This window comes from Caretta caretta, chromosome 2 (assembly GCF_965140235.1).
Source record: "Caretta caretta isolate rCarCar2 chromosome 2, rCarCar1.hap1, whole genome shotgun sequence".
NCBI classification, from domain to species: domain Eukaryota; kingdom Metazoa; phylum Chordata; order Testudines; family Cheloniidae; genus Caretta; species Caretta caretta.
In genome coordinates this window covers 177,371,488-177,388,084 of record NC_134207.1, presented here as the reverse complement: position 1 = coordinate 177,388,084, position 16,597 = coordinate 177,371,488, and the positions used below count along the sequence as shown (strand labels likewise).

General features: G+C 39.9%; 1 protein-coding gene across 2 annotated transcripts in view; it reads left to right on the top strand.

Moving 5' to 3' along the window:
- Positions 1-11,908, top strand: part of SUGCT (succinyl-CoA:glutarate-CoA transferase) — a 494,323-nt gene extending 482,415 nt beyond the window's left edge. For both annotated transcript variants that reach the window (XM_075125606.1, XM_048839164.2), the window contains one exon: positions 9,858-11,908. In XM_075125606.1, coding sequence (XP_074981707.1) covers positions 9,858-10,021 — 164 coding nt within the window. In that variant the 3' untranslated portion in view covers positions 10,022-11,908. The remainder of the gene's footprint in view (positions 1-9,857) is intronic.
- The last annotated feature ends 4,689 nt before the right edge of the window (positions 11,909-16,597 follow it).

Sequence of the window (16,597 nt, the reverse complement as noted above, 5' to 3'; positions counted from 1 at the left end):
CTATAACTTGGTATATATTACAATTTAGTGTTGCTTATATCTGGTTTGGCTTTAGAATTTCTGGTTTGGTACCAGTTTTCCTGAATTATTTTAGAGTAATCTGCAGAATCACATGAAACTTTTAAGTATATAATTTGCCTGTTTTTATGTAAAATAAATGCATTTACACAATTTCTTGAAATCAGGCATGCAGCCACTTTTAAGAATAGCTCATAAATCATAGAATCATAGAATCATAGAATATAAGGGTTGGAAGGGACCCCAGAAGGTCATCTAGTCCAACCCCCTGCTCAAAGCAGGACCAATTCCCAGTTAAATCATCCCAGCCAGGGCTTTGTCAAGCCTGACCTTAAAAACCTCCAAGGAAGGAGATTCTACCACCTCCCTAGGTAACGCATTCCAGTGTTTCACCACCCTCATAGTGAAAAAGTTTTTCCTAATATCCAACCTAAACCTCCCCCACTGCAGCTTGAGACCATTACTCCTCGTTCTGTCATCTGATACCATTGAGAACAGTCTAGAGCCATCCTCTTTGGAACCCCCTTTCAGGTAGTTGAAAACAGCTATCAAATCCCCCCTCATTCTTCTCTTCTGCAGGCTAAACAATCCCAGCTCCCTCAGCCTCTCCTCATAACTCATGTGTTCCAGACCCCTAATCATTTTTGTTGCCCTTCGCTGGACTCTCTCCAATTTATCCACATCCTTCTTGAAGTGTGGGGCCCAAAACTGGACACAGTACTCCAGATGAGGCCTCACCAATGTCGAATAGAGGGGAACGATCACGTCCCTCGATCTGCTCGCTATGCCCCTACTTATACATCCCAAAATGACATTGGCCTTCTTGGCAACAAGGGCACACTGCTGACTCATATCCAGCTTCTCGTCCACTGTCACCCCTAGGTCCTTTTCCGCAGAACTGCTGCCTAGCCATTCGGTCCCTAGTCTGTAGCTGTGCATTGGGTTCTTCCGTCCTAAGTGCAGGACCCTGCACTTATCCTTATTGAACCTCATCAGATTTCTTTTGGCCCAATCCTCCAATTTGTCTAGGTCCTTCTGTATCCTATCCCTCCCCTCCAGCGTATCTACCACTCCTCCCAGTTTAGTATCATCCGCAAATTTGCTGAGAGTGCAATCCACACCATCCTCCAGATCATTTATGAAGATATTGAACAAAACCGGCCCCAGGACCGACCCTTGGGGCACTCCACTTGATACCGGCTGCCAACTAGACATGGAGCCATTGATCACTACCCGTTGAGCCCGACAATCTAGCCAGCTTTCTACCCACCTTGTAGTGCATTCATCCAGCCCATACTTCCTTAACTTGCTGACAAGAATACTGTGGGAGACCGTGTCAAAAGCTTTGCTAAAGTCAAGAAACAATACATCCACTGCTTTCCCTTCATCCACAGAACCAGTAATCTCATCATAGAAGGCGATTAGATTAGTCAGGCATGACCTTCCCTTGGTGAATCCATGCTGGCTCTTCCTGATCACTTTCCTCTCATGCAAGTGCTTCAGGATTGATTCTTTGAGGACCTGCTCCATGATTTTTCCAGGGACTGAGGTGAGGCTGACTGGCCTGTAGTTCCCAGGATCCTCCTTCTTCCCTTTTTTAAAGATTGGCACTACATTAGCCTTTTTCCAGTCATCCGGGACTTCCCCGGTTCGCCACGAGTTTTCAAAGATAATGGCCAATGGCTCTGCAATCACAGCCGCCAGTTCCTTCAGCACTCTCGGATGCAACTCGTCCGGCCCCATGGACTTGTGCACGTCCAGCTTTTCTAAAAAGTCCCTAACCACCTCTATCTCCACAGAGGGCTGGCCATCTCTTCCCCATTTTGTGATGCCCAGCGTAGCAGTCTGGGAGCTGACCTTATTAGTGAAGACAGAGGCAAAAAAAGCATTGAGTACATTAGCTTTTTCCACATCCTCTGTCACTAGTTTGCCTCCCTCATTCAGTAAGGGGCCCACACATTCCTTGGCTTTCTTCTTGTTGCCAACATACCTGAAGAAACCCTTCTTGTTACTCTTGACATCTCTGGCTAGCTGCAGCTCCAGGTGCGATTTGGCCCTCCTGATAACATTCCTACATGCCCTAGCAATATTTTTATACTCTTCCCTGGTCATATGTCCAACCTTCCACTTCTTGTAAGCTTCTTTTTTATGTTTAAGATCCGCTAAGATTTCACCATTAAGCCAAGCTGGTCGCCTGCCATATTTACTATTCTTTCGACTCATCGGGATGGTTTGTCCCTGTAACCTCAACAGGGATTCCTTGAAATACAGCCAGCTCTCCTGGACTCCTTTCCCCTTCAAGTTAGTCCCCCAGGGGATCCTGGCCATCCGTTCTCTGAGGGAGTCGAAGTCTGCTTTCCTGAAGTCCAGGGTCCGTATCGTGCTGCTTACCTTTCTTCCCTGTGTCAGGATCCTGAACTCAACCAACTCATGGTCACTGCCTCCCAGATTCCCATCCACTTTTGCTTCCCCCACTAATTCTACCCGGTTTGTGAGCAGCAGGTCAAGAAAAGCGCCCCCCCTAGTTGGCTCCTCGAGCACTTGCGCCAGGAAATTGTCCCCTACGCTTTCCAAAAACTTCCTGGATTGTCTATGCACCGCTGTATTGCTCTCCCAGCAGATATCAGGAAAATTAAAGTCACCCATGAGAATCAGGGCATGCGATCCAGTAGCTTCCGTGAGCTGCCGGAAGAAAGCCTCATCTACCTCATCCCTCTGGTCCGGTGGTCTATAGCAGACTCCCACCACTACATCACTCTTGTTGCACACACTTCTAAACTTAATCCAGAGACACTCAGGTTTTTCTGCAGTTTCGTACCGGAGCTCTGAGCAGTCATACTGCTCCCTTACATACAGTGCTACTCCCCCACCTTTTCTGCCCTGCCTGTCCTTCCTGAACAGTTTATAACCATCCATGACAGTACTCCAGTCATGTGAGTTATCCCACCAAGTCTCTGTTATTCCAATTACGTCATAGTTCCTTGACATCACCAGGACCTCCAGTTCTCCCTGCTTGTTTCCAAGGCTTTGTGCATTTGTATATAAGCACTTGAGATAACCTGTTGATCGCCCCTCATTCCCAGTATGAGGCAGGAGCCCTCCCCTCATGTAACGGGTTTTTGCACCAAAGAATATTGTTTTTGTAAAAATCTCGTATGATGACTAGATTGTGTCTGGGATTAAGGAATACCTTTAAACTCCTTTGTCATCAAACTGATTACTGTCTTTCTGGTGTCTGTTTCTACAGTGCCTAGCATGTACTGTGGCCCCTCGGCACTATGGAAATAATAATAACAACAAATATTATTTAATGTCAGTACTAGGGCTGTCAAGCGATTAAAAAAATTAATTGTGTGATTAATCATGCTGTTAAACAATAGAATACCATTTAGTTTAAATATTTGTTGATGTTTACTACATTTTTAAATATATTAATTTCAATTACAAAACAATACAAAGTGTACAGTGCTCACTTTATATTTATTTTTGGTTACAAATATTTGCACTGTAAAAATAAAAAAAATATTTTTCAATTCACCTCATACAAGTACTGTAGTGCAATCTCTTTATCATGAAAATTAAATTTACAAATGTAGAATTATGTACCAAAAAAGGCGTTCAAAAATAAAACAATGTAAAACTTTAGAGCCTACAAGTCCAGTCAGTCCTACTTCTTGGTCAACCAATCACTCAAACAAACAAGGTTGGTTACAATTTGCAGGAGATAATCCTGCCCGCTTCTTGTTTATAATGTCACCTGAAAGTGAGAACAGGCATTCATATGGCCCGGTTGTAGCTGGCGTTGCAAGATATTTATGTGCCAGATGCACTAAAGATTCATATGTCCCTTCATGCTTCAACCACCATTCCAGAGGACATGCTGGTGATGGGTTCTGCTTGATAACAATCCAAAGCAGTGCAGACTGACGTATGTTCATTTTCATCATCTGAGTCAGATGCCACCAGCAGAAGTTTGATTTTCTTTTTTGGTGGTTTGGGTTCTGTAGTTTCTGCATCAGAGTGTTATTCTATTAAGACTTCTAAAATCATGCTCCACACCTCGTGCCTCTCAGATTTTGGACGGCACTTCAGATTCCTAAACCTCGGGTTGAGTGCTGAGGCTATTTTTAGAAATCTCACATAGGTACCTTCTTTGCGTTTTTGTCAAATCTGCGATGAAAGTGTTCTTAAAATGAACATGTGCTGGGTCATCATCTGAGACTGCTATAACATGAAATATATGCAGAATGTGGGTAAAACAGAGCAGGAAACATACAGTTCTCCCCCCAGGGAGTACAGTCACAAATGTAATTGATGCATTTTTTTTTAACAAGCATCATCAACATGGAAGCATGTCCTCTGGAATGGTGGCCAAAGCATGAAGGGGCATATGAATGTTTAGCATATGTGGCAGGTAAACGCCGACGACAAAAACTTGCAATGCCGGATACAAAAGTGCCATGCGAATGTCTGTTCTCACTTACAGGTGACATTGTGAATAAGAAGCAGGCAGCAGTATCTCCCGTCAATGTAAACAAACTTGTTTGTCTTAGCGATTGGCTGAACAAGAAGTATGACTGAGTGGATCTGTAGGCTTTAAATTTTTACACTGTTTTGTTTTTGAGTGCAGTTATGTAACCAAAAAAAAATCCGCATTTGTAAGTTACATTTTCACAATAAGAGATTGCACTTAAGTACTTGTATGAGGTGAACTGAAAAATACTATTTCTTTTGTTTATCATTTTTATAGTACATATATTTGTAATAAAAAATAATTATATAAAGTGAATACTGTGCACTTTGTATTCTGTGTTGTAATTGAAATCAATATTGAAAATGTAGAAAAACATCCAAAAATATTTAATAAATTTCAGTTGGTATTCTATTGTTAGAAGTCCAATTAATCGCAATTAATTTTTTTTAGTTAATTGCGTGAGTTAACTGTGATTAATTGACAGCACTAGTCAGTATCCATTTTCTTTTCTTTCTTTATGGTTCTTATATAAAGCCCACTGATGTCAATGCAGACTACCACAGTTTTAAAATATCATTAGTATTTACACAGACAAAAAACAGAAGTGAAAACAGAAGACAGTTAACTACGTAAGTCCTATGAGTCTTTTCAGATTTTTGTGCATGAAGGAATTTTGCAGTCATAGGGCATTTCTGCTATGTAAAAGTGCAATGTAAAACTAGTATCTTCCTATGTTTCTCCATGTGTTTATTCAGAATCAGAACTGTTGGCGTAAGTGAGAGAAATAATTTTTTGCTACTTATAATTTTTGCTGGTCAAAATTTGGAATTTATTATCTGTGAGAAATTCTGACATTTAAAGGAAGGTTTGATTTTGTTTCAGAATCAAACTAGCCATTTTGAAATTTCCAATATCAAAATAGTTTCATTTAAGAAAAATCAGACAGTTTTGGTTTGATTTTCTTTTGAAATGATGCAATCAGCTGCCCCGACTTCTGTGAAGACCCCAGGTTGCCCTGACTCCTCTCTCTGGCTTGGATTCTCAGTGCTTTCAGGATCTTTAGTACGTCCTGCAGACCTCTGCTAGAGCCAAGGCATCTAGGCTCCTGGCTCTGCAACTGGGAGCCTATAAGTCCTGGGGTCCCCAGCCTCAAGGCAGTCCACCTAGCGGGTATTCTCCAGACCTGCGGACCCTGGAATCTCCAGGTTCTCCAACAGCCCACCAGGCAAGCTGTAGGAAACTAGGCAGGTTTCTGACAGAAACTGCATGATAGGAAAAGTTCTGTTGGAATCTTTGTCTGTCTTTCGGTGAACATTTGTCAAAATTGAAACGTTTCCATGAAACATTTCAGTTTTGATGAATTGGCATGTTCTGTTTAAAAACAGTTTTTTTGGAAAATTCCTGACCAGCGCTGCTTGCCACTTCTGTTATCCCTACAGAACAGAGCCAGATGGTATTTCTTCTTCAGTAAATTCAGTCAGACAGTTTATTATGTTCTTATTTTAGGGCCACTCAGCAACATCTCTGCACACCCTTTGCTGGCTTTGGGTTTTGAACAGGTGTCATTGACAGCAAAGATTTGTTTGTAGAACCTTTATTACTAGTTACGATGCACAGGAAGGAAAGAACTCTGGTTGACTTTCAGCTGCAAGTTGAATTTGCAAGGCTGGAAGATAGGATAAAAGTCTAGCTACTTGTCAACTGAGTACATTTGCCCTGAAAGTGAGTGAATAAATGTTACATTTTTTTCTCCCTTTTTTTAGTCAGTTGTGATCCAAAAACACAATGTACAAAATGTCCTGCTGGAAGTCATGGAGAGACAATAAATATAGAACCCCAACGTCATTTTTACAATCACTTTTCAGAGGAGAACTATACTTAGAATCTTAAGTAGTTATTCTTGCTATACATATCAGAACATTTTGTATTTGCTGTGTTTATGGATGAGAGCTGATAAAATGGAAGGGAAAAATGCGTGATTTATGTGGGGCTAGAAAGGCCTTAGGGCTGGATTTGGAGAAGGGTATACTTGCATGCAAACAATTATGTAGTTACTGAAACTCAAAGACTTATTTTAGTATCGATCATTTGTCTAACATCTGGAACCTGTAAGAAATTAAAAGCAGACATTGGTATGCAATATACTCTTCTCTCTGATCAAGCACATTAGATTAATATCACTTTGGGTTCTTTCTGGTTATCTTTCATGCCCACACATATAATCACTCTTCTCTTCCGTAAAATATCTTTCACCTAGTGCAGTTTATCATAATTAAGAGCCTAGTTTTGCAATGTGTAACCAAAACGGGCATTCCTATCCCACATTTGGACATTTAAATCAGCATGATTGCTTGTGAATGCTCTTTCGACATGCCATAAGGCCAGGTTAGAGTTTGAGCCAGCATAAGATTTTCTAAAAATTATGATGATCATTTTCTAATACAAAAGGTATTGTTCCTAGCATGAGGCAATTCTATTTGAACTTCATTATGATGGCTAAATATTAATTAATCACTGGACTGTAATTTTACATTTAATATAGGCAAACAGAAGATAGTCCCATTCAGTAATATATATGCTTGGTGCTTCCAAAGGGCTACTCTCCCAAAGATGAGGAAACTTATGCACAAAATGGACTTCGAAGAAAAATATAGAAAGAAAAATGAGAATTAAAATTGGGAGTTCTTTAAGACAACTGCATTAGATGGCCCAAAAGCCAAAATTACACAGTCAAGAAAGAGGATAAAAGTCCATCCTGATTCAGTGGAGAAATGAAGGCAGCAATTAGCCACCATAACAAATGGAGAAAAGAGGAACCAGAAAACAATCAATATATACTAAAAGTAATGAAATGTAAAAAATTGATACGGGAAGCTAAAGACACCAGGAAAAATTCATGGCTAGCAGATTTAGGACAAGAAGAAGGAGTTTTCTAAAGTATATTAGGAACAACAAAAAAATCTCAACAACTGTATCAGCTTATTACTAGATGAAGTTGGTAAAATAAGGAGTCAGAAAAGGCAGGCCAGTTAGTCTGACATCAATCCTGGGTAAAATAATGGAAAAGCTGATGCAGGATTCAATTGTTATAGAATTAAAGGCGTATAATTAATTCCAGTCAACATGGTTTTATGAAAATTTGGTCTTGTCAAACATACCTGATTTCATTCTTCAATGAGATTACAAGTTTGGTTAATAAAGGTAGTGGCATAGAAGTAATATAATGTAAGGTGTCTGATTAAAAATTAGCACTACGCAGTATCAATAAAATACACATTAAATGGATTAAGAACTGGCTAACCAAGAGATCTCAAAAATTAGTTGTCAGTGGGGAATCATCACTGAATGCAGATGTTTCTAGTGGGGTTCCACAGGAATCAGGACTATACATGATGCAATTCAATGTTTTTATCAATGATCTGGAAGTAAATATAAAATAATTGCTGACGACATTTGTCGATGACAAAATGATTGGAGAGAGTTAAATAATGATGAACACAGACCAGTCATAAAGTGTGCTAAGTTGGGTCCATTCAAACAAAATGCCTTTTAATACAACCAAATGCAATATCATACATCCAGGAAGAAGGAACGCAGGTCACCCACAATGGTTGGGTGACTGTATCCTGGAAAGCAGTGACTCTGGAAAGGATTTGGGGATTATAGTGGATAAACAACTCAACATTAGTGCCCTGTGTGATGCTGTGGCAAAAAGCGTTAATGTAATCCTTGGGTGTATAAATAGGGGAGTAATGAGTAAGAGTAGGTAGTTGATTTTTACCTCTGTATACCGTATTGGTGAGACCAATACTAGAATTCTGCATAGAGTTCTGCTGTCCACATTTTAAAAAGTATGTTGACATTTTGGAAGGGTGCAGAAAAGAGCCACCAAAATTATTTGAGAGGCTGGAGAAAATGCCTTACAATGAGATACTTAAAGAGCTCAATCTGTTGAGCTTATTAAAAAGAAGCGTGAGAGCTGCGTTTATTACAGTGTGTTGACTTTATGACCCTGACTCCATCCTCCTCCATTTAGGGGCATGTTGGAATAGTGCAGAGGCAGGGATGGGGCATGTTGGGAGTGAAAGATAGGAGGACTGAAGCATGCCATACTCTGGCAAGCTCAGATGAGTGGAGCAGTGCTTAGGGAACTGTTCATTTAGCACAAGTTAGAGCAGCCCTGTAACTGCTATACCTTATACTGGGGCTGGTTCAGACCCCAGCCAGCCCTAAGAGTTGGCAGAAAGGTGTCCTCATGCCAATTTCTTACCCCTCACACTTCCTTAAGATTTCACACTCAGTGCACCTAAGAATGAGTTCTTTCTGTTCAAAAAAAGGGAAGGGAAAGTCATCAGAAAAATAGTGTCCAATTATTGTTTTGGAATAGTTTTCATAAATAAGTTTCACTATGTCTTTCCTCTTTCTCATTCAAATGTTTCTTTCAGAACTAAGTCAAAAGGACCGAGTTTGGGGTGATAAATTGCTATGTGATTTTCTTTACATATCTAAATGGAGGCATTAGTGTTACATGCAGAATAACAGAGAAGTAACTGTGCACGATGCAGCTTGTCAGCTGTTATGGTGATATAATACAGGATACGATTGTGAACAGAGGATGTCCTTTGGGAAATCATCCAAAAAATCATTGTTGAATTTTGTAGTGAAGAAAAGTTTTGGATTGGCCAGTCTGGAAATTTAGCATCCTTCATTTCTCCAAAGAGCAGATACAGTGCTAGAAGTGCCATTGTACATTTCCCTGCAAATACGCCTCAATTCAGGCCTCAGAGGGAGAGTGTCATTTGTTCTTCATGCCCATTCAGTGTTGGCCTCTGTGCTGAGACTGCCAATAAGTGTGCCAGTTGTTATTTGGGCATTTGTCCATGAGGAAGTAAATTGAGAGCACCATTTGACTACCTAGTGGGCACCAACCAATCATCAGAGTAATGACTGAATAGAGAGTAGAAGTGAAAGGCCCTGGTATACCATTGCCAACTTCCAAAGTCATCCAGTTACCTTCAAATGGTGCACCTTCAGGTGCAAGTGTTTTGGAGCCTCTCCCAACTCCCATTAAAATCAATGGAAAAACTCCCTTTCAGTTTAGTCATGGGCAACTGGACTGAGCCCTGAGTGAATTAATGTTGCATTCATGTGAATGACATACAACTGGATTACGGGTGTGTTCTTTTAATGTGGAATTTGTTCGATAAACACAAATGTATTTTTAAAAGGTAAGCTTATTTTCAAATATAATATTTGTTGGATAACCATCACATAAACCAACACAAAGTAGTCCAACGTAGCATTAAATGCTAGCACGTGTTATCAGTCATTCAGATAATTTCTCCTGATGTCCATTCTTTTACAGGACCAGCTGTCAGATACAGTGAATTCAGTGCATCAAAGCCCAAGCCTCCCCCTCTTGTTGGACAGCACACGGTGGAGGTACTGAAGAGTGCACTGGGGTATGAGGATAATGCCATCGAGGAACTTCTCAGGACTGGTGCAGTTGTTCAGCATGAAGTCAAGTGAAGAGTTTTAACTCTAATCTGTCATGCTGAGTTCATGTTGCTTGTTCTTCTCTTGGATCCCTGCAAGTCTCCCAAGGAAATTCAAAGGAGGAGACATAGTTTAATTCTTAATTTTCTTCCTTGTGTTCGGAATGAATCTAACGCTGACATAACTAAAGCAATCCGGTGTTTACTGTATGAAAGAAATGTGGTGGGGGAGGGGGTAAATGTTCCGATTACAGAATCCTATGTGGCTAATCATTTCCTATATTTTTGTCTGTGGAATGTAATTCTTATCTTAATCATGATAATTGCCCAAATGGTTGTCCCCTGAAAGACAGAGTCTGTGAAAAGAAGCAGATCTTTGAAACACTTGCATGCTGTGATCTCCATTTGCACATAAGCTACTTTTTAAAACAGTTTAGCATGAAATCAAAGTTGTGAGCAAATTGATGGCCCCTTTGATTGATTTTAAACAGAATTCTGAGCACATGAGCTCTTTGTTAATCTCTAATTTAAACCTCGTTGAAGTGCCTATTGTAAAACTGACTTCTATTCCCATGTTTAGTTGTGTAAATATTTGCTTTACATTACATAGTATTGCTATGGCAATCCCAGAGTGTGTAGCAGAAATAAACCTTGACTGTTGCATTTTTCCAGTTACACAAAGAGCATTTTCGAAGCCCAGTTGAGAGTCAAAACATGAATGAATGGTACTGGTCTTTTGTGATTTTATTCAACGAGGCTCTCAGTATTTTTAATTGGATGTGGAGCCAAACCAGAACCACATATCTGTACGCCATGTGCCAAAGTTTGGAGGAAGTTTGGGTATGGCTCTGTGTGCTGCTCCACATCTCTTTAAATGGCCATGACCTCAATTCCATTTTACTAGGAGGAAAATTTAGATCTGAATCCAAATTTTTGGCTCCGGCCTATGTCTATGGTTAAAACAGAGCCGGATTCTACCGGCCTTGGTCAAATTCAGTTCAGTAGATCTACTCAGAGAGTAAGGTATTACTATTATGAATAAGGGTGAAAGAATCTGGCCCATAATAAATACCAAGCAAGAGATTAAATAAAAGCCACTTCTTCTATACAAATTGATTTGGCAGTTCTTCAGCCACAGAAGAAATGCCATGCCTCAGTATCCAAGCATATAATTTACAACTAAAGAAAACTCTGCATGGGAACGTTCTCAGCTTTGTTGTGTGCATCAGTGGAGTGAGGCAATGCCCTGTTATTCCTAGAACTAAAGAAAAGTAACCGAAACTGACATTCGGCAAATAATGTCCATATTTTCCCCGACATATCGGAAACAGGCCTGGCATTATAACTAGACTGTCACTTTCTTTCCACTTTAACAAACAGCATCCTCTGTATTACATTTGAACTTCACAACTGTATATTGCCTTCTGGGAACAAAAAAAAAGTTATCATGTAACCAAGTTGAAATGCATATTGCGGTTGCTCGTTTTTGAAGCTCTGTGTTTTTGGTTCATTTGCTTACTTGTTTTGTTGTGTTCTTTCTTTTCAGATCTTCTCCTAATCATTTTTTTTCATGTATTGCATTTCTAGCACCAGACCTAACACTCTGCTCATGTGTTAAAGGCATAAGGAGATTCTGGACTAATAACTTCCTAAATAAATATAGAAATAAGTGTGCACTGAGAGCCAAACGAACAGGGAGACCGTAGGGGTAGAACTAGGATCTGAGAAAAGGGTTGCTAGGCATTACCATGTAATCCACCTTTAGTTCAAGAGGATCAGCCAGTTTACTGAGAGAAACACTGATTTGAAGTGAGCTTCAGATAAAATGGATAATCTGGTATTAAACTGAGTTTTGTTTATTGCTACAAACTATTTCACACTATCAAATCATGTTTACAAATAAATGTGTTGTTTCCACTTATTGAGGCCCATTCTTTTTCCTTTTTCTACGAACTGAATACATAAATAAGATACCATAAAATCGCACTCAGTTTAGTTCAAGGCTTTCTAAGGGATCTTTTTTCAGGGGTGTACCAAGCTATGGAAAGAATTAGGTGCTAGATTCTCAGTTAGAGCAAATTGGTGTAGCTCCATTGACATGAACAGTATAATGCTGATTTACACCAGCTTAGGATCTGGCCCATTAACTTCAATGTATTTGCTCCAATGTGCCAACACAGTTTCTCTTTGCTCCCCTTTTAAGTGTTTTCCCCACCAATATTTTGACATTCAGATAGCAGACATTCAGAGGAGATAACCTGAGGCATGATTTGCCTCACTTGCAGTAGTCAGTTCAACAAGGACAGTGCTAATCCTGTTACTGCTGCTTATTGGGAGAGAAGTCACAGGAGGTTCTGTAAATAAATAGACTGAAACTAATTATCTACATGTTGGAAGACCAGAAAACTTGATGTGGCTAAAAGTCTTTAAGTAGTTGGAAGTCTAGGAGCCTACAAAGCTCCCATAAACCTCAGAGGTCTGCTGCTACAATCCTTGAGCTCACACTTGCAGGATCTGGCCCCAGGGTTTTATGCTGTCTGAAGTCCCATCAGACAATTGTCTTGATATTGCCCACTGTCACTGGAGTAGCAACATTTTCTTTTAAAAGACCCCAAACACGCACAAAGATTATTTATGAAAATACACTGCACTCTTCCAAGCAATTCTCAAATATATGCAGAGTAGAAATCAACGGATACATAGTTTTAAACAGCTCTCCTTTGTTCTGCAAAAGTAGAAATCAATCATTACATGGGAATTGAGGTTTAAGAAAACTAGATCCCTGCAATTTTGAACATAGGTAAGTAGCTAGTCATGATTGTATACAGCTTCTTCTGACAAGGCTGCTAGTGCTTTTATTTCTCCCCACTTACATTGGAAAGGAACCTGCTGCTGCCATGGTATTGGCTTTAAGCTGATTAACCTTCTGCATGATTGTTTTGCAGAAAAGCAGGCAGACCTACCTAGTAATGAGTCCGAAACTTAGCTCAGATACAGCTATTCACTACTGTGAGGTGTGACTGCTGTTAATTTAAGCACTGAAGTAAGTAAGTGTTGCAATGGGAGTTTTGCCTAAGTATGAACTTCAGGCCTGGGCCTTTTGTGAGTAGTGACCAGGAGGACCAAATCTGACCCAGTTATCCTTACTTAATGTCTGACCTATGTTCAAATCCCATTTGAGCCAAAATCACATGGAAACTTCATAGATTCCAGAAGGGACCATTATGATCATCTAGTCTACCTCCCACCTAACAAAGGCCATAGGATTTCCCTGAATTAAGTCCAGCTTCAAGTCCAGTAGCTAGAGCAAACTTGAACTTGCACAAAACATGATGTACCTTGATGTTGGGTGATGTGAACATTTCTTTTTCACTAATGGTGAATAAAATCAACAAAAATACACTGAGGAAAAATATGTTTTCCTAATTTTTCATGTAACCTGGGCAAAAGTCAGCATCTCCACTTCTGGCTTATGTGCAAAACATTTTGTCCACTTCTTGTTCCTCAGGTATTGAAAAAGAAGATGCTCCTGCTCCGTTGAGATCCATGTGAGTTTGCCCTTGACTCTTAATGGAAGTAGGATCAGGCTCAAAAGACTAATGAAGACTGGTAAGGCTAAAATAGCAGCCAGAGTTACTCCTGTGCTCACTTCATCTCCTGTAAGCCAGGCAATGCAAGGTAAAGCATGCAGTGTGTTTATATGAGGGAGTTCTCATTAAGTCATTGTGCAGCTCTCCCACTCCTAATACAATGTAGATTCCCAGCTTGTTCAACCAAAGGAGGAAAGGGAGCCTATAGCTTCACAAATAAAATGGTCATGATTATAATTTTAAAATTAGCTCAGTGACAAGATGCAGTGAATTCTCTAGCCTCCATGACATTACAGCAGTGCATTAAAATGTACTTATATGCCAAAAGATGGAGGACAGGTAAAGTACTTTCAAACTTCAGGAATTCTGGAACTGTAGCTCACATTTCATATGAGTGATATTAAACAGTGCAGTTACTAGGTGGTATAGATCCCTTCCCTTCCTCCCCCCCATGTAGTTCCTGCAGGATCAAGTATCCTCCCTACATGGAGGTTGCATGCTATTAACCAGTCAGAAAAAATACACTGGTAAATGGTGATGTAGTCACCTTTTAAAAGTTGACAACCAATCAATTCAATTATTATATAAGTCTGTTTTGACTGGTGTTGGGGTCATATGTGTGAGGAAAGTGCCTGGGATCACATAGGCCAAGGAGCCATGAAACTATTGCAACAAGAGCTCTTCTTGTTTCAAGCTTTTAAGGGGCGGGGGGCATCGGTTGAGGTGGGTCCAAATTGTTAATTTTTATTTTGCTTTATTCTCTAGGGTTATAAATAAAAGTGAATTAGAAAGTGCCAGTTAACCTTCAATTAACAAAAAACACATTAGAAGCATAGTGTAAATTGTTTGAGGAGTTGTGTGCTAGATTGTCATCCTTAAAAGGCTCTTGTGATGATCTGATCTACAGTGAGAAGAGAGAGTGTAAGACAGGACTATTTGCAGCTCATCAAAGGGAGATAGCATGTTGCATCTTGGGAAATGTAATCCGAACAAAGGAGAAATGGGATCACGAGACACCTAAACTACAAGTCACACGAGGCATAAACATCGGCATTTCTGAATTGAAGTTTTCAGCTGGAAAATTTCAGTTTCAGATTTTTTTTTGCTGAAAAGTAAATAAAAAATATTACCCAATGGAAGTAAAACCCATTGTCTGACCACTTATGCTGCTGAGTAATTCTGCTGACTCACTGTGTCCCCTCAAAGATTTGAGAGAGGCAGGTATGACCCTCTGTCTGTTCAGAGAGAATTTTGGGCAGAGAGGGATCCTTTTTGAATACCTCTATAAAGACTTTGCTGTAGTTCAAGGAGGAGAAGCAACAGGAATAACGGCAGAGTCATTTCAGTCCATCAGTAACTATCGATTTGACTTGTTTGGGAAGGCTGGGCTCCAGAGGGCCTTTATCACAGAACTCAGTGGTGACATGCAATAGTTTTAGAAAGACCGTCTACAGACACTGACAAACCGGGGGCACTGCCTAGCTGGCTGGGAGGGGAGGGGTAGATGCAAGGCATTCTTGGGATGGGACCTCACCCATGAAGTTTGTTTTCTCCTTTGGTCCAACAGAAACTAGGTTTGAGGACATTCAGGGCTGGTTACCAAGCCTGTCTATTTACATAGGCTTTTCTTGAAGTTGTTGGGTGCTTTTCTTGAAGGGGCTAAGAGGGTTTTGAGATGGTTTTTTTTTTTTGCTTTGTTTTGTTTTAAAACATTGTTCAGATGTTTGTTAATGTAGCTGACTTACAATCAATATTTTCAAAAAAAGAAAAGGAGTACTTGTGGCACCTTAGAGACTAACCAATTTATTTGAGCATAAGCTTTCGTGAGCTACAGCTTTATTTATTTGCTTATGCTCAAATAAATTGGTTAGTCTCTAAGGTGCCACAAGTACTCCTTTTCTTTTTGCGAATACAGACTAACACGGCTGTTACTCTGAAACCAATCAATATTTTGTAGATGCTCATTGTAAAGCTGCTTAAAAGTATCTTCTAGGACCACAATAGAAAAAATAATATATATATTTTGCCTTGTACTGCATCATGTGCTTTGTGATAGGCATTTATTAGAATCTGATTTAATAGCAATCAAAGTGAGTGAGGTAATATCTTGTATTGGACCCACTTCTGTTGATGAAAGAGACAAGCTTCCGAGCTTACACAGAGCTCTTCTTGAAGTCTGGGTAATGTACTCAGAGTGTCACAGCTAGAAACAAGATGGAACAGATTATATAGCATAAATAGTTAACACACATTTTAAGGGACCATTCAAGGTGAAGTTGCTCATTAATACCTCACTAGTCATAGAGAGAGGAGGAAGCTGGTGTGGAGGGGATTTAAATGTATTATATATTGTAATGAGCCATACATTCAGTGTCCCTTTTCAGTCCATGAGCTTTAGTATCTAGAAAAGTTCTGAATTTAAGCTCCCAGGCTCATCTTTTGAAGGTGTTGTTCAGGTTTCCTTCGGTGATGAGTAGTGAGAGGTCAGATATAAAGTAATCACTTTGTGAAAAGTGTTCACCCACAGGTAATGTGTTGTTTTTGTCTTTTATCATTTTTCTGTGAGTTCATTAGAGACCATAGTGATTGTCTAGTTTCACCCACATAGTTGTTACTGGGGCATTGAGTGCACTGGATGAAGTATACCACATGTTGTGACAAGCATGTGTAGCAAATAGTAATACAGGGGAGTTGATAAAATCCAGTTTGAGCTTCCTTCACCCCTTCCCTCCCAACATACTTTAATCTTTCAGTCTCTCCTTCTGAGTTGTCTTTCCTAGGCACAGATTTTCATAGCTAATGTGCCAAGCTGTGTTGCAAATCTGACCTCTTATTTTAATTCCTAGATAAGAGCCAAGAGCTCTTGAAAAGTCTACTCTCAAATATGGGTGCTGAACTCTTGAAAATCCAGCCCTTACTTTCTATCTCTGTCCCCTTAACGCCAATCCTCTTCTAGCTACTAATCTTCCTTATTCTTATTCTCACTTGTTCCTCCTTCTTGGTATCACAAAATCTCTATC